Raw genomic sequence first — 21419 nt, 5'->3', positions numbered from 1 at the left:
AGAATGTGTAATCTGCTGCTTTTGGGTGGAATGCTCTATAAATAACAATTAGGTCCATCTGGTCTAATTTGTCATTTAAAACCTGTGTTTTCTTATTGATTTTCTGTTTGGATGATCTGCCCATTGATGAAAATTGGGTGCTGACTTCCCTCACTATTATTGTGTTACTGTTAATTTCTCCCTTTATGGCTGTTCTTATTTGCCTTATATATTGAGATGCTTCTATGATGTGTGCACGTATACTTACAATTGTTAAATCTTCTTAGATTGATCCCTTGATCATTATGTAGTGTCCCTTTTTGTCTCTTGTAACAGTTTTTGTTTTAAAGTCTATTTTCTCTGCTATGAATATTGATTTTCCAGCTTTCATTTGATATCCATTTACATGGAATACCTTCTTCCATCCCCTCATGTTCAGTTTGTATGTGTCCCTAGGTCTGAGGTAGGTCTTTTATAGAAAGCATATATAAAGATATTGTTTTTTAAATCCACGCAACCAGTCTATGTCTTCTGTTTGGTGCATTTAGTACATTTATATTTAAGGTAATTATTGAGATGTGTATTCTTATTGCCATTTGCTTAATGTTTTGGATTTGTTTTTGTTCTTATCTCTTGTGGTTTGATTACCATCTTTATTTTTGTGTTTGCATTGCTTTTTCTTTTGTGTGTGTATATCTGTTGTAGCTTTGGGGTTTCCTGTTCCCATGAGGTTTTGATATAATAGTTTGAATGTGTAGAACCTCTGTCTATAGTTCTTCAGGCACTCTGTATATCAAATCTAATCCCTTCAATCTATTTGTTACTTCCACTGTATAATTGTAAAGGATTTGATTTAGGTCATACCTGAATGATCTAGTGGTTTTCCCCACTTTCTTTAAGTCTGAATTTTGCGATAAGGAGTTCATGATCTGAGCCACAGTCAGCACCCAGTCTTGTTTTTGCTGACTGTATAGAGCTTCTCCATCTTTGGCTCCAAAGAATATAATCAATCTGATTTTGGTATTGACCATCTGGTGAAGTCCAAGGATAAAGTCATCTCTTGCTACGACCAGTGCTTTCTCTTTGCAAAATTCTGTTAGCCTTTCCCCTGCTTCATTTTGTACTCCAAGGCCAAACTTGCCTGTTACTCCAGGTATTTCTTGATTTCTTACTTTTGTATTCTAATCCCCTATGATGAAAAGGACATCGTTTTTTTTTTTTTTTGGTATTAATGCTAGAAGGTCTTGTAGGTCATCATAGAACTGTTCAACAGGGAAACAGTCAGAGTTCCAAAGAATAGCAAGGAGATATAAGAAAGTCTTCCAAAGTGATCAAGAAAAGAAATAGAGGAAAACAACAGAATGGGAAAGACTAGAGATCTCTTCAAGAAAATTAGATACCAAGGGAATATTTCATGTACAGATGGGCACAATAAAGAACAGAAACTATATGGACCTAATAGAAGCAGAAAATATTAAGAAAAGGTGGCAAGAATACACCAAAGAACTATACAAAAAAGATCTTCATGACCCAGATAACTATGATGGTGTGATTACTCACCTAGAGCCAGACATCCTGGAATGCAAACAAGTGGGCCTTAGGAAGCATCACTACAAACAAAGCTACTGGAGGTGATGGAATTCCAGTTGAGCTATTTAAAACCCTCAAAGATGATGCGTGAAAGTGCTGCACTCAATATACCAGCAAATTTGGAAAACTCAGCAGTGGCCACAGGACTGGAAAAGGTCAATTTTCCTTCCAATCCCAAAGAAAGGCAATGCTAAGGAATGTTCCAACTACCATGCAATTGTACTCTTCTCACACACTAGCAAAGTAATGCTCAAAATTCTCCAAGCTAGGTTTCAACAGTATGTGAACTGAGAACTTCCAGATGTTGAAGCTGGATTTAGAAAAGGCAGAAAAACCAGAGATCAAATTTCCAACATCCTTTGGACCATAGACAAAGCAAGAGAGTCCAGAAAAACACCTGCTTCTGCTTTATTGATTACACCAAAGACTTTGACTGCGAGGATCACAACAAACTGTAGAAAATTCTTCAAGAGATGGGAATACAGACCACTTTACCTGCCTCCTGAGAAATTTGTATGCCAGTCAAGAAGCAACAGTTAAAATGGGACATGGAACAACAGACTGGTTCCAAATTGAGAAAGGGGGTATTTTGAGGCTGTATATTATCATCCTGCTTACTTAACTTGTATGCAGAGTGCATCATGCGAAATGCTGGGCTGGATGAAGCACACCCTGGAATCAAAATTGGTGGGAAAAATATCAATAACTTCAGATATGCAGATGACACCAATCTTATGGTAGAAAACAAGAGGACCTAAAGAACCTCTTGATGAAAATGAAAGGGGAGCATGAAAAAAGCTGGCTTAAAACTCAACATTCAAAAGCAAATATCATGGCATCTGGTCCCATCACTTTATGGCAAATAAGGAAACAATGGAAACAGTGAGAGACTTTATTTTCTTGGGCTCCAAAATCACTGCAGATGGTGACTGCAGCCATGAAATTGAAAGATGCTTGCTCCTTTGAAGAAAAGCTATGACAAACCTAGACAGTGTATTAAAAAGCAAAGACATTACTTCCAACAAAGGAAGTAATGTCCATCTAGTCAAAGCTATGGTTTTTCCAGTAGTCATATATGTATGTGAGAGTTGGACCATAAAGAAAGCTGAGTCCCAAAAAATTGATGCTTTTGAGCTGTGGCACTGTAGAAGACTCTTGAGAGTCCATTGGACTGCAAGAAGATCAAACCAGTCAAATGTAAAGGAAATCAGCCCTGAATATTCATTGGAAAAACTGATGCTGAAGCTGAAGCTCCAATACTTTGGCCACTTGATGAGAAGAGCTGACTCATTGGAAAAGACGTTGATCCTGGGAAAGATTGAAGACAGGAAGAGAAGGGGACAATAGAGGATGAGATGGTTGGATGGCATCATCAAGTCGATGGACATTAGTTTGTGCATGTTCTGGGAGGTGCTGAAGAACGAGGAAGCCTGTTGTGCTGCAGTCCGTGGAGTCACAAATAGTCGGACATGACAGAATGAACTGTACTGAACTGAATGTGTAGAATTATTTTTCCTTAGAATTGCTATTCTCTTTTCTGCCTAGAGAAGTCCTTTAGCATTTGTTGTAAAATTGGTCTGGTGATGCTGAGTTCTCTTAGCTTTTAGTTGTGTGTAAAGCTTTTTATGTCTCCATCAAATCCGAATGAGATTCTCACTGGGTAGAGTTTTCTTGGTTATATATTCTTCCCTTTCACACCTTTACATATATCATGACACTCCTTTCAGCTTGCATCGTTTCTGCCGAGAATTAGTTGATGGCCTTATGGGAGTTTCCTTGTGAGTTATTTTTCATTTTTCCCTTGTTACTTTTAATATTTTTTCTTTGTCTTAGTTTTTGTCAATTTGATTAGTATGTGTCTCAATATGTTTCTCCTTGTGTTTATCCTGTGTGGGATTCTCTGTGCTTGCTGGACTTGGTTGACTGCTTCCTTTTCCATATTAGGGAAGTTTTCAGCTCTCATGACTTCAAATATTTTCTCATGTCCTCTCTCTCTTTTCTCCTTCTGGGACCCCTATAATGTGAATGTTGGTGAATTTAATGTTGTCCCAGAGGTCTCTTAAGCTATCTTCATTTCTTTTCATTCTTTTTTCTTTATTCTGTTCTTCAGTGTGATTTCCACCATTCTTTCTTCCAGGTCACTTATCTGCTCATTTGTCTCAGTTATTCTGCTATTGATTCCTTCTAGTATATTTTTCATTTCAGTTATTGTATTGTTCATCTCTCTTTGTTCTTTAGTTCTTCTGGGTCTTTGTTAACTTTTTCTTGCATCTTCTCAGTCTTTGCCTCCATTCTTTTTCCGAGATCCTGGATCATGTTCACTATAATTATTCTGAAAAAAAATTTTGTTTTTGTTTTTTTTTTGGAAGTTTGCCTATTTCCACTTCATTTAGTTGATTTTCTGGGGATTTTATCTTGTTCCTTCATCTAGGACATAGTCCTCTGCATTTTCATTTTGTCTAACTTTCTGTGATTGTTGCTTTAATTTTGCAGGCTCTAGGATTGTAGCTCTTCTTGCTTATGCTATCTCTATCTTCATTTTCTTATAAGGGCAGTAGTCCTTCTGGGTTATGACCTCATTTAACCTTAATTACCTCATTAAGGGCCATATCTCCAGATACAATTACATTCAAACTTAGGATTTAGACTTTTGATTTTGGGGGTCAAAATTCAGTGTACAATAAGTGGGAGATTGGGAAGAGAGAACTCAAAAGATGGAAGGGAAATGTTAAGTATTTTGTGTTTAGATTAGATTTCTTAGACATCAACTGTGGAGGGCAAAGAAGTTTTATTCTTTGTGTAATAAGTTAGTAACTGTACAACTTTTTTTTACACTGTGTGTTATTTGCCTTCTCTTTGGTATGATAGAAAAAAGTTTCTATATTATTTATTTTTGGGCTTTTAGGTGAGCCTGAATTTAAATACATTGGGAATATGCATGGCAATGAAGCTGTCGGACGGGAGCTGCTCATTTTTCTGGCCCAGTACCTGTGCAATGAGTACCAAAAAGGGAATGAGACAATTGTCCAGCTGATCCACAACACCCGAATCCACATCATGCCTTCCCTGAACCCTGATGGCTTTGAAAAGGCAGCATCTCAGGTGGGTGTGGGTCAGATCACAGCAGAGCATGAATTTTTTGTAAGGTTTGTACATATATACTTATAGTCAAGGAATATATGCTCACATGAAGCTTACAGAGAGTGCAAGGCTGAATATAAGTGATATGGTGTTCTGTTTCTGGGTAAGAAAAAAGTTCAGAAGGTAAGGAATGATGGGTGAGGGTTTCTTCCACAGGAATTCCAAATGAGAATTTTATAAGTCAATATTTAATTTTTTGGTTATTGTTGTTAAATGAATCATATTTATTCATTCATGTTTGTCACTAGGTAACTTTCTTTCTAAAAATCCAGAAGTTTGACAGCTATCTACTCCCATGTATTGAAGAGTGATGCCATTGCTGTTTCTAAATTATATATTATATTGCCATCTACTGAAATCAAGAAATAAGGATTTTTGGCTAGATAATGTTTTATGGATGCTTAATCCTATTCTTATCTATTGATATACATGATCCATAAAGTAAAAAAAAATAAAAATTAAAAAAAAAAAAAAAAACAGAACAAAGCCTTCCTAACATAAATAAAAAGCTAATTTAGTAAATTTTAACTGTTAGAGAAACTGGGTAGTAATTATGTTTTCATAATTATGTGTGCTCCCTTTTTGTTTGGACAGGAATGCAGGACATTTTATTTGTTGTTTTCTACAGTTTGAAATAATTTTTGTGTTTAATGGGAACATATTAAAGTATATATTTAGTTTGTTAATCTATAGCTAAGAATTTGTTTTCTACATTAAAAATAAAAGATCCAATTACCATTTGACCTTGTAAAAAACCCAGTGAATTTCAGTAAGTACAATGTTGATATAATTTCTAAAGTTATGAAGAGAAAAATTCTAGTATATTCTAGTACATACAGAATTAAATTACTGACTATTTTAAAGTGATATTTAGGACTGTCAGGATGGACAAAAAACTGTCATTGCTATTTTTTGTCTTATAGATTTCAATTCCTCACAGTCTAAGCTATCTGAACTTACCTGACTTTAAGAATATGTGCATTATCTCTGTGTTAGAGATTTAGTATTAATAGTAAAACAAAAATGGAATATAACTGAATATTCTAGAAATTTGTTAAGTTCCTGGATTATATCATTGGTGAAATGAAGTTTTTAGAATTAAGCAGAAAATTTTCAATTTACAAAGTTGAAACAAAAGTTACAGAGCTTACACTTTTTCATTAAGACTATAAGAGAGAGGTAATATGTAAATAATTCATGTTAAAGTCATTTTAAGTGCCCAACCTTCTTTAGTAATTTATTCTTTCAAATATTTGTAAGTAGATTGCTGTGGTTTTCAGAGACAGTGAGCATTTTACTTAAACAAAGTAAAGAGTAGTGTGCTGTGAGACATGCCATCTACATTAATAGCTAACATATATGCAGTTTGATGTTGAATATCTTGTGTATATAATTAACATTTAAAATATTGTTCATTGAGAATGTTTTGAAAATATCCATAAAAAATGCTTTAAACCCGATACTTTCATGTGTATATCAGTTAGATAATAAAATGCCACTGTAGGAGGATATTGTTGAAATGAATAGTCTTATAAATTATTTTAAAAGCCATTAATGAAGACTTTAAATAAATGATAACATTAACAATAAATAACTGATGATTTTCCTCTGATTTTTTTTTCTAGCTTGGTGAGCTGAAGGACTGGTTCGTGGGTCGAAGCAATGCCCAGGGAATAGATCTGAACCGGAACTTTCCCGACCTGGACAGAATAGTTTATATTAATGAGAAAGAAGGTGGTCCAAATAATCATCTGTTGAAAAATCTGAAGAAAATTGTGGATCAAAACACAAAGGTAGAGAACATGTATGGTTTTCTTGGGTTCTGTTCCTCCAGCCTAAGGAAATACATCTATTATCTTCATAACAATGAAGGATGCAGAAGTGTCATGAATGCTTGTATGGGACACTTCCTGTGGCTGTGAAAGTCAAGGCTGGGGGCCTGGGGCCTGGAAACTAGTCCTGCCACTAGAATTGGTCATGAATTTATGACATTGAATGTAACAATAAGGGAAGGAGGGAGGAACCCAGTTGTCTAGAAAGTGTTTTTGGCCTATTTAGGAGCCCTTTATCAGCATATGGGCGCGCGGGAGCAGTGGGGCCATGCTGCGGGCCTGGGCCATGGCTGCCGCCGATGCTGAGGTGGTTCTGGCGAAGGGGGAGACCCTGGAGGACTGCGGCCTGGGAGCCGAGCTGCCGAGCGAAGCTCCGGCAGTAAAGAATCTGCCTGCAGTGTAGGAGACCTGGGTTCGAACTCTGGGTTGGGAAGATCCCCTGAAGAAGGAAATGGCAACCCACTCCAGTATCCTTGCCAGGAAAATCTCATGGACTGCAGGCTGCAGTCCATGGGGTCGCAAAGAGTCAGGCACGACTGAGCGACTAACACTATCAGCACATTTGATTTGCTTCTCCTACAGCATTTTACACTGTTGACTTTTTCTTCTTTTCCAGAACTTTCTCCTGCTTTGCACAACTCTACTTTCTTCTACCTCTTCTAGTACCTTTTAAATCACTTCTGAGTTTCTTTCCCTGCTTCTTCTGCCTTGGCTTAAACACTGGCCTTTAGGGTCCCATCTGCTACCCTTATTTCTCTCCCTGGGTTTCTATCCTCTTCTGTACCTTCAGTGTGTTGTTGATCAGTCCCTTTATGTGGTGACATCTAGGGCCTCAAACTTAGCATGGCCAGAAATAAATTTTTTCCTGAGAAAACACTATTCTCTCATTTACTCGATTATCAAGACCTTGAATTTTCTGTCTGTCACCACTCCCTGCACATGTTACCAGATCTTGGTGACACTCTCAGCCTCTCTCTTCTCTGAAAACTCAGGCCGTATGGTCTTCTGTTCTGATGAGGAAAGTAACCCCCATCCTTGTTTTGGGTTCAGCCTCTCCCAACTCCTTTCAGTCTTCTCAAATTCCTCCGGAGTGATTTTCATACAGAAATAAATGCTGTATTGGTTAAAAACTCTAAACTTGTCAGGTCTCCATTGCTCCAAAGAATAAAGTAAAAACTCAAAATGTGAGGCCACTGTGATGATTTAGTGTGAAGATTCTGGAGGCAGCCAGCTTGGTTCAAATGTTGGTTCTGTCCTTGCTGTATGAGTTTTACAAAGTTATTTAACCACTGTGTGCTTCTTTGTCTTCATTTGAAATATGGAGATAATTGTAATATCTATTGCATAGAGTATCTATGCATTTGAGAGGATTGAGTGAGTTAGTACATATGAAGGGCTTGAGGCCAGGATCTAGAATTCTTACTACTGTGTCGGCATTGTTTCTCAGTGCTTTATTATGGACCACAGGGTCAAATGGACACACACCCACCCACTAAACATTGAGTTTGAAGCTTATACTGTTTGAATGCTGTTTTTAGTTCCATGGAGGGGAGGTGAGCCCATTGTGGAGGAATGGCGAGGACTACTGGTCCCTCTGCCTCTTGTGTCTTTCCTGGCAATTCCACTCTTACTTATCAACTTCTTCTAGTACCTTTCTAAGTGAGAGATTGGAAAGGACAGCCATTTTATTATAGCTCCAGGACCATTCAAATTTCCCTTGGCCCCTAGCAGCTGCCAGCTCAGCCACTCCTTAATCTGGCTTTGATATGCCATGTACTCCTTAAATGTACCATCTTCTAATAACTTTATATCTTCATATGTGTGCTTATTCCAGCTGTTCACAGTGCTTTTCACTTCCCTTCCATATCACCTCCTCTGTGAAGCCTTTCTCTGCTCTTCCAGACATTCTGTTAAGCCTGCCTTTATGTTCTTTATATATACTTCCAGCCTGGTGTTTATAGTTATATAGAACTTTATATATGTCATATATATGTCATATGACATATGTCATATGTCATACTATTTGTTTATATAGCTGTTTTTCTTTTTGATTTTAGATTTCAGTCCCTTGATTACAGGAATTAGAATTCCTATTTTAATCTAACATATAGTAGGCTTAAAGCCTATTATGAATGAGTTCAATCCAGCCTGGCAAGCATATCACAACATCTGAAAACCGGCTGCTGGAGCTCCAGACATGCACTCAGCACATGGCTGGGATACTTGTTAGAAGATCCAGGAGAAAGAGTCTCAGATTATTTGTATAAAATTCTTAAAATTTTTCTGTCTATATTTAGAATTCATCCTAGAAACCTGGACTGAGTCTATAAATGGGGATCAGTCTTTGAAAGGGCTGCCTGGGGCCAAGGATTTTGGCAGAACATGATAAATGGGTGACTTAAACACTCTTGCCTCTGAGTCACAGGTCTTCATTTTTTCTGCTCCTAAACCAATTTTCCTGGGAGAAGGGAAGGCTAGAAAAGAAAAGGTCAGGGGTAATCAGAAGGGAAAAGAGGATAGTCCTGTGTGACATGGCATAAGACAGAAATGAAAAATTGTTCTGAAAGCTTAGTGTGGCTGTCTTCCCAAATTTTCCCCATTGCCCATGCTGTCTGTTACAACTAAGAAATGAGAGCATCTTCTTCTGTGAGAGCATTAAAATCACAACTAGCTGTTGAATGACCATCAATAGGAGGACACTGGAACCCACCACAAAAGGATACTCCACATCTAAAGACAAAGAAGAGACTACAGAGAAATGATAGAAGGGGTGCAATCATGATAAAATCAAATTCCATACCTGCTGGTGGATGACCTGCAAACTGGAGAACAATAATACCAAAGAAGTTCTCTCACTGTTGTGAAGATTCTGAACCCCACATCAGGCTTCCCTGCCTGGGGATCCAACAAAGGGACTAGGAATTCCCAAGGAACTTGACCTTGAGGGCCAGTAGGATTTGACTATAGGACTTCCACAGGACTGGGGGAAACAGAAACTTCAGTTTTGGAGGGCACAAATAAAAATCCTGTGCACACCAAGACCCAGAGGAAAGGAACAGTGACTTCACAGAAGACTGAACCAAAATGAAGGGTTTCCTGTGGAGGTGTGGGTCAGCAGGGGCTCACCACAGGGACTAGGACACTGGCAGCAATAGTCTGGGATGGTCTTCCTCGATGAAAGCCCTCTTGGAGGTCACCATTAACTCTACCATAAAGCCCATAGACCCCAGGGCTGGGTGGCTCAGGCCAAACAACTATCAGGGAGGGAGTGCAACCACACCCATAAGCAGATAATTGGATTAAAGCTTTACTGAGCAAGGCCCTGCCCACCAGAGCAAGACCCAGTTTTTCCCACTACCAGTCCCTCCCATCAGGAACCATACACAAGCCTCTTAGCCTCTTCCATCAGAGGGCATACAGAAGAAGCAAGAAGAACCACAGTCTCATAGCAGCTAAAACAAAAACCACATTACAGAAAGCTAATCATGATAGAAAAGGCAGAGGAACCAGAGATCAAATTGCCAACATCCGCTGGATCATGGAAACAGTAAGAGAGTTCCAGAAAAACATCTATTTCTGCTTTCTTGACTATGCCAAAGCCTTTGACTGTGTGGATCACAATAAACTGTGGAAAATTCTGAAAGAGATGGGAATGCCAGACCACCTGACCTGTCTCTTGAGAAACCTATATGCAGGTCAGGAAGCAACAATTAGAACTGGACATGGAACAACAGACTGGTTCCAAATAGGAAAAGGAGTACATCAAGGCTGTATATTGTCACCCTGCTTATTTAACTTATATGCAGAGTACATCATGAGAAACACTGGACTGGAAGAAGCACAAGCTGGAATCAAGATTGCTTGGAGAAACATCAATAACCTCAGATATGCAGATGACACCACCCTTATGGCAGAAAGTGAAGAGCAACTAAAAAGCCTCTTGATGAAAGTGAAAGAGGAGAGTGAAAAAGTTGGCTTAAAGCTCCACATTCAGAAAACAAAGATCATGGCATCTGGTCCTGTCACTTCATGGGAAATAGATGGGGAAACAGTGGAAACAGTGTCAGACTTTATTTGGAGGGGCTCCAAAATCACTACAGATGGTGACTGCAGCCATGAAATTAAAAGACGCTTAATCCTTGGAAGAAAAGTTATGACCAACCTAGATAGTATATTCAAAAGCAGAGACATTACTTTGCCAACAACGGTCCATCTAGTCAAGGCTATGGTTTTTCCAGTGGTCATGTATGGTAGTGAGAGTTGGACTATGAAGAAAGCTGAGAGCCGAAGAACTGATGCTTTTGAACTGTGGTGTGGGAGAAGACTCTTGAGAGTCCCTTGGACTTCAAGGAGATCCAACCAGTCCATTCTAAAGGAGATCAGTCATGGGTATTCTTTGGAAGGAATGATGCTAAAGCTGAAACTCCAGTACTTAGGCCACCTCATGCGAAGAGCTGACTCATTGGAAAAGACTCTGATGCTGGGAGGGATTGGGGGCAGGAGGAAAAGGGGATGACAGAGGATGAGATGGCTGGATGGCGTCACCAACTCGATAGACGTGAGTGTGAGTGAACTCCGGGAGTTGGTGATGGACAGGAAGGCCTGGTGTGCTGCAATTCACAGGGTCACAAATAGCTGGACATGACTGAGTGACTGAACTTAACTGAACTGAACTGAATCATGATGAAAAAGCAGAAAGTTATGTCCCAGATGAAGGGAGAAGATAAAACCCCAGAAAAATAACTAACTGAAGTGGGGACAGGCAACCTTCCAGAGAAACAATTCAGAGTAATGAATAATGAAGATGGTCTAGGATCTTGGGAAAACAATGGAGAAGATGTGAAGGAAGCAATAACAGAATAATTGAGGCAGAAAGATAAATGACCTTGGGGACAAAATGGTGGAAATCACTGCCACAGAACAGAATATAGAAAAAAGAATGAAAAGAAATGAAGACAGCCTGAGAGACCTATGGGACAATATTAAATGCAGCAATGTTTGCATTACAGAAGTCCCAAAAGGAGAAGAGAGAGAGAAAGGTCCTGAGAATATATTTGAAGACATAATAACTGAAAACTTCCCTACCATAGGGAAGGAACTAGTCAACCAAGTCCAGGAAACACAGAGAGTCCCGGGTAGGATAAACCCATGGAGGAACACATCAAAGCACATAGTGATCAAATTAACAAAAATTAAAGACAAAGATAACATATTGAAAGCAACAAGGGAAAAACAACAAATAACGTAAAGGAACTCACATCAGGCTGATTTCTCAACAGAAACTCTACAAGCCAGAGGAAATGGCATGATACATTTAAACTGATGAAAGGGAAGAACCTACAACCAAGAATACTCTACCCAGCAAAACTCTCCTTCAGAGTTGATAGAGAAATCAAAAACTTTCCAGACAAGCAAAGGTTAAGAGAATGAGGCACCACCAGACCAACTTGAAAACAAATGCTAAAGGAACTTCTCTGGGCAGGAAACACAAGAGAAGGAAAAGACCTACAGAAAATAAACCCCAAACAATTAATAAAATGGCAACAGTATCATGTATATTAATAATTACTTTAAATGTAAATGGGTTAAATGCACCAGCCAAAAAACATAGATTGACTAGGTGGATGAAAACATGTGCATGTGTGCACTTCCACTTACCACATCACTCTACTTGACCCCAAAATTGTATGTAATTATTTTACATTGTTAAGTTAATCATGTTACTATTATGGCTTGCAATTGTAATTATCTTTTACTTTTTGTCTATTGCTTATGAAAACTGATAAACATCTTATACTATTGTATAAAAAAAGACACTAAGCAACGAGAAAAAGAATTCTTGTTACCAATCATAGAACAATCATGAAATAAACTCATGTTGACAGGATATTAGATTAACAGTTTTAGTGAAAATGCTGTCATTTTCAGCCAGCACTGCCATCCTTTTCCCCAATGGAACCTATATAATATTTCTGTAAGCTTTATATTAGATATTTTCATATATCTAGTTTAAGAAATACTTTAAAAAGATGCATGTTCATGAAACTTAAAAAAAATTAGAGCTTTTATTTTAAAAAGTCTCTTTGCCAATACCTTTCCTGGGTATTATAAAGGTAATAAAAAGAGAAACATATAAAAATTAAGTTTTGAACTCTTTTCAGGAACAGAAGCAAGATTTGTTTATATTTTACTAAATCTTCAGTAAATCGGCTTAAATCATGGATGATATTGCCCATGTCTGCCTTATCTCCTTTTTCCATCTTTGTCAATTAGGCTTAGACAGTGTTTTGATATGGCCCAGTACAAGATACATAGTAGGCATTTCATTAATGTTATTACACATCACCCCTTTCTCACTTCACTCTTAGCCTTTTAATGCTTTGTAGGTATGTCCAGTTCAGTTCAGTCTCTCAGTTATGTCCAACTCTTTGCAATGCCATGGCATGAAGCACGCCAGGTCTCCCTGTACATCACCATCTCCTGGAGTTTACTCAAACTCATGTCCATTGGGTCAGTGATGCCATCCAACCATTTCATCCTCTGTCGTCCCCTTCTCCTCCTGCCGTCAATCTTTCCCAGCATCAGGGTCTTTTCAAATAAATCAGATCTTCCCATCAGGTGGCCAAAGTATTGGAGTTTCAGCTTCAACATCAGTCCTTCCAGTGAACATTCAGGACTGATTTCCTTTAGGATAGACTGGTTGGGTCTCCTTGCAGTCCAAGGACTGTCAGGAGTCTTCTCCAGCACCACAGTTCAAAAGCATCAGTTCTTCAGTGCTCAGCTTTCTTTACGGTCCAACTCTCACATCCATACATGACCAATGGAAAAACCATAGCCTTGACTAGACAGATCTTTGTTGGCAAAGTCATGTCTCTGCTTTTGAATATGCTATCTAGGTTGGTCATAACTTTCCTTCCAAGGAGTAAACGTCTTTTAATTTCATGGCTTCGGTCACCATCTGCAGTGATTTTGGAGCCCAAAAAAATGAAGTCTCTCACTGTTTCCACTGTCTCCCCATCTATTTGCCATGAAGTGATGGGACTGCATGCCATGATCTTCGTTTTCTGAATGTTGAGCTTTAAGCCAACTTTTTCATTCTCCTCTTTCACTTTCATGAAGAGGCTCTTTAGTTCTTCACTTTCTGCCATAACGGTGGTGTCATCTGCATATCTGAGGTTATTGATATTTCTCCCAGAAATCTTGATTCCAGCTTGTTCTTCCTCCAGCCCAGCATTTCTCATGATGTATATAAGTTAAATAAGCGGGATGATGATATACAGCTCTGAGGTACTCCTTTCCCAATTTGGAACCAGTCTGTTGTTCCATGTCCAGTTCTAACTGTTCCTTCCTGAACTGCATACAGATTTCTCAGGAGGCAGGTCAGGTGGTCTGGTATTCCCATCTCTTTCAGAATTTTCCACAGTTTATTGTGATCCAGACAGTCAAAGGCTTTGACATAATCAATAAAGCAGAAGTAAATGTTTTTCTGGAACTCTCTTGCTTTTTTGATGATCCAGCAGATGTTGGCAGTTTGATCTCTGGTTCCTCTGCGTTTTCTAAAATGAGCTTGAACATCTGGAAGTTCATGGTTTGGTTCACATACTGTTGAAACCTGGCTTAGAAAATTTTGAGCATTACTTTACTAGCATGTGAGATGAGTGCAATTGTGTGGTAGTTTAAGCATTCTTTGGCATTGCCTTTCTTAAGGATTGGACTGAAAGCTGACCTTTTCCAGTCCTGTGGCCACTGCTGAGTTTTTCCAATTTGCTGGCATACTGAGTGCAGCACTTTCACAGCATCATCTTTTAGGATTTGAAATAGCTCAAATGTAGGTATGTAGGTTCTGTGTTTATATATATCTATAGATATAGATAGGTATGGATACAGATACATACCTATAGATATAATTAATTTATAACATTATTTAATTTGAAGCATACAACATATTGATTTGATATTTGTATATATTGTGAGATGATTGTATAACAATCTAGTTAACATTTATCACCATACATAGTTACAGTTTTTTTTTCTTGTTTGTAATGAGAACTTTTAAGATATTTTCTCTTAGCAACTTTCAAGTATACAATACAGTATTATTAACTATATTATCCATGCTACACATTACATGTCTAGGATTTATTTTATAATCCAAAGTTTTTAATTTGCTTCTGGCAACCATCAGTCTCTTCTCTGTATCATTAGAAGGTGAAAGTTGCTTAGTCAGGTCTCACTCTTTGTGACCCCATGGACTATACAGCCCATGGAATTCTCCAGGCCAGAATATTGGAGCGGGTAGACTTTCCTTTCCCCAGGGGATTGTCCCAACCCAGGGGTCGAATCCAGATCTCCTGCATTGCAGGCGGATTCTTTGCCAACTGAGCTATGAGGGAAGATGCTGTATCATTAGAGTGGTAGATGCTGTATCATTAGAGTGGTTTTAAAACTATAGAGTTGTAGGAATGAAGGATTAAAAAGGCAGATTCTTTATTTACAGTAGGCAAGATATGGCAGCAACAGATACTAGATAAAGAAGCACACACACACATACACACATAATGGAAAACTACTCAACCATAAAAAAGAGTAAAATGTTGCCATTTACAACAACATGGATGGATATGGATGGTATTAAGTGGACTAAATCAGGCATAGATAGATAAATACTGTATGGTATCACCTATTTGTGAAATCTAAAATATAAAACAGACTAGTGACTATAAGAAAAAGGAGCAGACTCACAGATATAGAGAACTAGTGGTTACCAGTGTGGAGGGGGAGGGGGAAGGGGAAGAGATAGATAGGGGTAGGGGATTACGAGGGTCAAACTACTATGAATAAAATAAATAAGCCGCACGGATATATTGTACAGCACAGGGAATATAGCCAGTATTTTATAATAACTATAAATGGAATATAACCTTTAAAAATTGAAAATCACTATGCTGTATACCTGAAACTCATGTAATATTGTACATCAACTATATGTCAGTTAAAAAATTCAGATTCCTGTGAATGTTGAATCAGGAAGTCTGGGGTGTATATGCAATGGGGTTGAGTTATGGAAAGGAACATACATTTTTACCAAGTCCTCCAGATGCTCTCTTTGCTCTTCTGAACCTCTCTGAGCACAGGGTCCCTTCTGTTCCCTGGAGTTCCTCCTGCTGAATCATTTCTCATCTGCCCTCGAGGTCTTCAGTCTGGTTATGTCCACCATTGTCTAGGCTCAGTATATGGGCCTTGGCTTGGATTGCATCCAAACAATGATTACATCAAATAATTATATTAAATACTTGCTTTTAGTGGCTAGAGTTGTGAAGAATATAGAATAAACATGGCTTTGATATATTTTAAGAGCCAAGCTATATAATTATAGAGCATAACATTTGAACTATAGTTATAGTCTCTCAATGAAAGTTTAAAAAATAGGTTATATTTGGCTTTAGATTCTGTTAAGGACTGGCTTAACCAGCCCCATTTAGGGGTGCTCCAAAGCCACCTCTATGGATTAGTTAAATATGTGATTACAGTACTGAGGATAGTTCAGCATTTAGTCAGCCTAAAAGACTCTATTAATAGTCAAAGAGAAATTAAGTTTAACTGATCAAATTGTGGAGTTTGTTTGTTTTTGAACATTTAGTAACATGAACATTGTATACAGTATATGTAAGAAATAGTCTCTGTATAGGAACTAACAGTAGGCAAAAATCTAGTAGTCACATACTATTTTGTGTACTCAGGACTGTATTATTTTTTCTTTTTCTCTTTTTAAAAAGCAGGTTTATTAACATATGATTTACATAACATAGAACTCACCCATGTGAAGTATATAATCCAGTGGTTTTTAGATATTCTGTCCCTAAGAACAATGTGAACCATATTTCCAGTGGGGGGGCGGGGGCGGGGTGGGAATCAAATAAAAAGGTAATTGGGAGTTTGAGAGTCTTCCTAGTTGCTATTAAAAACACATCACATAAAAGTGTCAAGCTTTTGGCTCAGATTAATTCTTTGGTGTAGATTTCTTTCCTCCTTTGTTTTGCTTCCAAGGTAAGAGGGGCTGTGAATCTTTCAAAAGACCACATGAATTCCTAAATTGCTGTTGTCTTAAATTTATATTAAAAAAAAAAAAAAAAAAATAAATTTGAGATGATCATCCCAAAGTACATTATTTGGTGGTGAAATCTGAAAAAGACCCAATTTAATTTTTTTATAGGAAAAATGTTGAGGTTGTTGAAGGGAATTGGAGAAATAGTATACAAAACTCAGAAAGAAAATCTACCACCTTTCTTGAGTTGAACCACCCTAAAGAAGAACCTTGTTTGGCTCAGCTATTTTCTTTTCTCCTTGTCTTATCATTATTATTAACAAGTTCAGATGGAGATGTACCCAAATTTGTAAATGATTTGTATGCTGTTTTTCAAGTTACAAAGAAATAAAACTGGCAGCTTTTAAATAGAACTTTTAAGGAAATAGAAATATTTTTTATTATAAGTCTGAGAAAGATAGAGATGAGGAATGCTCCTCTTTTCTTTTTTCTATGAAAACAATCACAGAGTGCTTGGAATATGACAAGATTTCAGTTGTCATTGTTCTTACCTTTTATATGTCTTTTCTGTCAAGTGACCCCACCAACGACTGCCACATTTAGAATCCTTTTAACCTCTAATCTTTAATATAGCTTGCTCCTGAGACGAAGGCTGTCATTCATTGGATTATGGATATTCCTTTTGTGCTCTCTGCCAATCTTCACGGAGGAGACCTTGTGGCCAATTATCCATATGATGAGACGAGGAGTGGTAGGTGTTCTTCCTGTTTCTATAATTCATTCAAGGTTTACAATTACTTTACAAGGGTTTATTGAATGATTTCTGTAATATTCTTTTAAGGAACTGGTTGTTCAGTGATTTTGCCTATAGAAATACATCTGTTGAACTGGAATATCCCCTGTTTCATGTGGCATTGGTATATATCTGGCAACAAAAGACTGTAATTTTTTAAAAAAAAATTTAAATGAAGAGAAACATAATTACTTAGGTAAGAGAAAGGGGAAAAACAAAAGTTGTGAACTTGGGTAACTCTTGGATTCCGATAAATGGAGGAATAATGGATCTATGTAGCTTTATGTACAAGACAGCTTAAAACTGAAGGCAAACTTTTAGAACTCCATCAGGGGCCCATGAATATCTCTGCATGTGTCTTATTATGCATTCACACTTCTACATTTGGAACTGTTTCTTGATGGTGTCAGGGAGAAGAAGTGATGCTTTGATTTTCTTTAACTAGTTTTAGCTAATCTTCAGACACAGCAAACTTTAGCCAGATAGATATTCTCCGCTTAATTTTTGTTGTTCCAAGAAATTACCCTCTTTGAATCAATTTTCAGGAGACTTTGAAGAGTTAGGTCTTTATAATACAGGATATTGTTGTTGTTCAGCCTCTAAGTCATGTCTGAGTCTTTGTGACCCTGTGGACTGCAGCATGCCAGGCTTCCCTGTCCTTCACTGTCTCCCGGAGTTTGCTCAAATTCATATCCATTGAGTTGGTGATACCATCCAACCATCTCATCCTCTGTCATCCCCTATTCCTCCTGCCCTCAGTCTTTCTTAGCATCAGAATCTATTCTAGTGAGTCAGCTCTTCACATCAGGTTGCCAAAGTATTGGAGCTTCAGCTTCAGCATCAGTGTTTCCAATGAATGTTTAGTGTTGATTTCCTTCAGGATTGACTGGGTTGACCTTCTTGCTGTCCAAGGAATGCTCAAGAGTCTTCTCCAGCACCACAATTTGAAAGCACCAACACAGGAAACTTTTGAAATTTAGACTTTATGGTTCGTCAATAGCTTGGAAATTTAAAGGACTGGCATATTTGATAATACAGAATAAGAATACTGTGTACCAAAATAGATATTATTTATTTCAGTAGTAGGAGGTTTTTAAAAACTGTAAATTCAGATACTGAAGAATATGTGTGACAGTGGTTCACAGTGCCTATTGGATTTGTACAGGTGCAATTTATAAATTAAAAATTTTAACAATGGAAATCTCCTTACTGTCTTCCCAAGTCCAATTTACTATGTGCTTATCTCTTTTCTTGTGAAGCTTTCAATTCATTAGAAGAATGTACATTCTCCTCAATTTCTACTTTGCAGTATCAGCAGTGGACCTTATAAAACCTGAAAGAAAACTAAGTGTAATTGTTGAGTACTTAAGCCTTCACTCCTTTCCCATAGTGATGTAGCTAAAAATGTATCACCAGGAGATCAACACTAAATCAATCTCCAGAAAACATGCAGTACTAGTTGGTTTGTGTCAGTTTCTTTAGTGTTGTGGCTTTGTTTTCCAGGTAGTGCTCACGAATACAGCTCCTGCCCAGATGACGACATCTTCCAAAGCTTAGCTCGGGCATACTCATCCTTCAACCCCCCAATGTCGGACCCAGATCGGCCCCCATGTCGCAAGAATGATGATGACAGCAGCTTTGTAGAAGGAACGACCAATGGCGCTGCATGGTACAGCGTGCCTGGAGGTGAGTTTCCCTTTCACTCTTCATGTGAGTAGTGACTTTTAAAAAATAATTACCATTTATATTTAGCTTTTGAACTGTGGTGTGGGAGAAGACTCTTGAGAGTCTCTTGGATTGCAAGGAGATTCAACCAGTCAACCCTAAAGGAAATCAATCTTGAACACTTATTAGAAGGATTGATGCTGAAGCTGAAACTCCAATACTTTGGCCACGTGATGAGAAGAACCGACTCATTGGAAAAGACCCTGATGCTGGGAAAGATTGAAGCCAGGAGGAGAAAGGGACAAGAGAGGATGAGATGGTTGGATGGCATTACCGACTCAATGGACATGAGTTTGAGATGTAGAAGAGATGTAGGAAAGGAACTGAAGATATCCACTGGGAAAATACAAATTGAACACTGTTAATTACCCTAGTTTTCAAATTCTGGCCTTAGGGAACAAGATACCATCATGATTATATGTTAGTCATGCTTTGACATATGTAAATGTGTATTTTAGAGGGCTGGCTTTGGCCTTTAGCATATCTTGGTTCACATACCTTTTGTTTTTATTTAATAAGTTCCACTTCATATGGGATGTTTATTTTGTATTCATTACTGCAGTAAGTTCTATTATCAGTTCAGGAAGCTCTACACATTTTATTGAGTCTGGACATGGAAAAACCCACCTCAGCACAGCTGGAGGAAGCAGTTCTAGACATCAAGGCAGCTCTTATGGCTCTCTGTTCGAGTATGAACTTTGAAGAGCTCTCATTTTTCTGGCTACCTGGATCACTCACAGTTGTGTAGTATCACCTCTAACAAGGATAAAGAGTGAAATGTAAAGATACCATTTTTTTCCTCTGCCTAAGAACAATTTTCTGTGGCCCACCTAAAAGAATAGTGAAAAGAGAATTAGGACAGTAGCAGTACTGGCTAATTATAGGACTTGTTTTGTTTAATATGCTTTTTTTTTTTCTTTGTTTGGTTGAATTATGCCTTGATAAATATATTCTTTCAGATATTTTTCTTTATTATATATGTTTATCTTGTTTTATTTAAAATTGAGATAGTTGATGTACAATACTTTGTAAGTTACAGGTGTACAACATAGTGATTCAGAATTTTTAAAGGTTGTACTCAATTTCTTTGTGCTCAGTTGCTTGGTCATATCTGACTATGTGTGACACCATGGACTGTAGCCCGCCAGGCTCCTCTATCCATATGATTTTTTCAGTCAGGGATATTGGAGTGGGTCGCCATATAAAATATTGGCTGTCTTACCTATGCTATATAATATATCCTTGTAGCTTATTTATTTTATATGTAATAATTTGTACCTCTGCTGCACTCAATATGCCAGCAAATTTGGAAAACTCAGCAGTAGCCATAGGACTGGAAAAGGTCAGTTTTTATTCCAATCCCAAAGAAAGGCAATGCCAAAGAATCCTCAAACTACCACACAATTGCACTCATCTCACATGCTAGAAAAATAATGCTCAAAGTTCTCCAAGCCAGGCTTCAGCAATAAATGAACCGTGAACTTCCAGATGTTCAAGCTGGTTTTAGAAAAGGCAGAGGAACCAGAGCTCAAATTGCCCACATCCGCTGGATCATGGAAAAAGCAAGAGAGTTCCAGAAAAACATCTATTTCTGCTTTATCGACTATGCCAAAGCTTTTGACTGTGTGGATCACAATAAACTGTGGAAAATTTTGGAAGAGATGGGAATACCAGACCGCTTGACCTGCCTCTTGAGAAACCTATATGCAGGTCAGGAAGCAACAGTTAGAACTGGACATGGAACAACAGACTGGTTCCAAATAGGAAAAGGAGTATGTCAAGGCTGTATATTGTCACCCTGCTTATTTAACTTCTATGCAGAGTACATCATGAGAAACACTGGGCTGGTAGAAGCACAAGCTGGAATCAAGATTGCCAGGAGAAATATTAATAACCTCAGATATGCAGATGACACCACCCTTATGGCAGAAAGTGAAGAGCAACTAAAAAGCCTCTTGATGAAAGTGAAAGAGGAAAGTGAAAAAGTTGGCTTAAAGCTCAACATTCAGAAAACGAAGATCATAGCATCTGGTCCCATCACTTCATGGGAAATAGATGGGGAAACAGTGTCAGGCTTTATTTTTTGGGGCTCCAAAATCACTGCAGATGGTGATTGGAGCCATGAAATTAAAAGACGTTTACTCCTTGTAAGGAAAGTTATGACCAACCTAGATAGCATATTCAAAAGCAGAGACATTACTTTGCCAACAAAGGTCCGTCTAGTCAAGGCTATGGTTTTTCCAGTGGTCATGTATGGATGTGAGAGTTGGACTATGAAGAAAGCTGAGCGCTGAAGAACGGATGCTTTTGGACT

General features: G+C 38.0%; 1 protein-coding gene across 1 annotated transcript in view; it reads left to right on the top strand.

Moving 5' to 3' along the window:
- Positions 1-21419, top strand: part of CPE (carboxypeptidase E) — a 152319-nt gene that overhangs the window by 96026 nt on the left and 34874 nt on the right. Inside the window, exons 2-5 of the mRNA XM_070386690.1 lie at positions 4475-4671; positions 6336-6503; positions 17221-17342; positions 18888-19066. Of these exons, the coding sequence (XP_070242791.1) occupies positions 4475-4671; positions 6336-6503; positions 17221-17342; positions 18888-19066 (666 nt within the window). The remainder of the gene's footprint in view (positions 1-4474; positions 4672-6335; positions 6504-17220; positions 17343-18887; positions 19067-21419) is intronic.

The sequence above is a fragment of the Bos mutus genome, chromosome 17 (genome assembly GCF_027580195.1).
Source record: "Bos mutus isolate GX-2022 chromosome 17, NWIPB_WYAK_1.1, whole genome shotgun sequence".
Taxonomy (NCBI): Eukaryota; Metazoa; Chordata; class Mammalia; order Artiodactyla; family Bovidae; genus Bos; species Bos mutus.
Note: the sequence above shows the minus strand (reverse complement) of the source record. Positions and strands in the feature narration are given on the sequence as shown.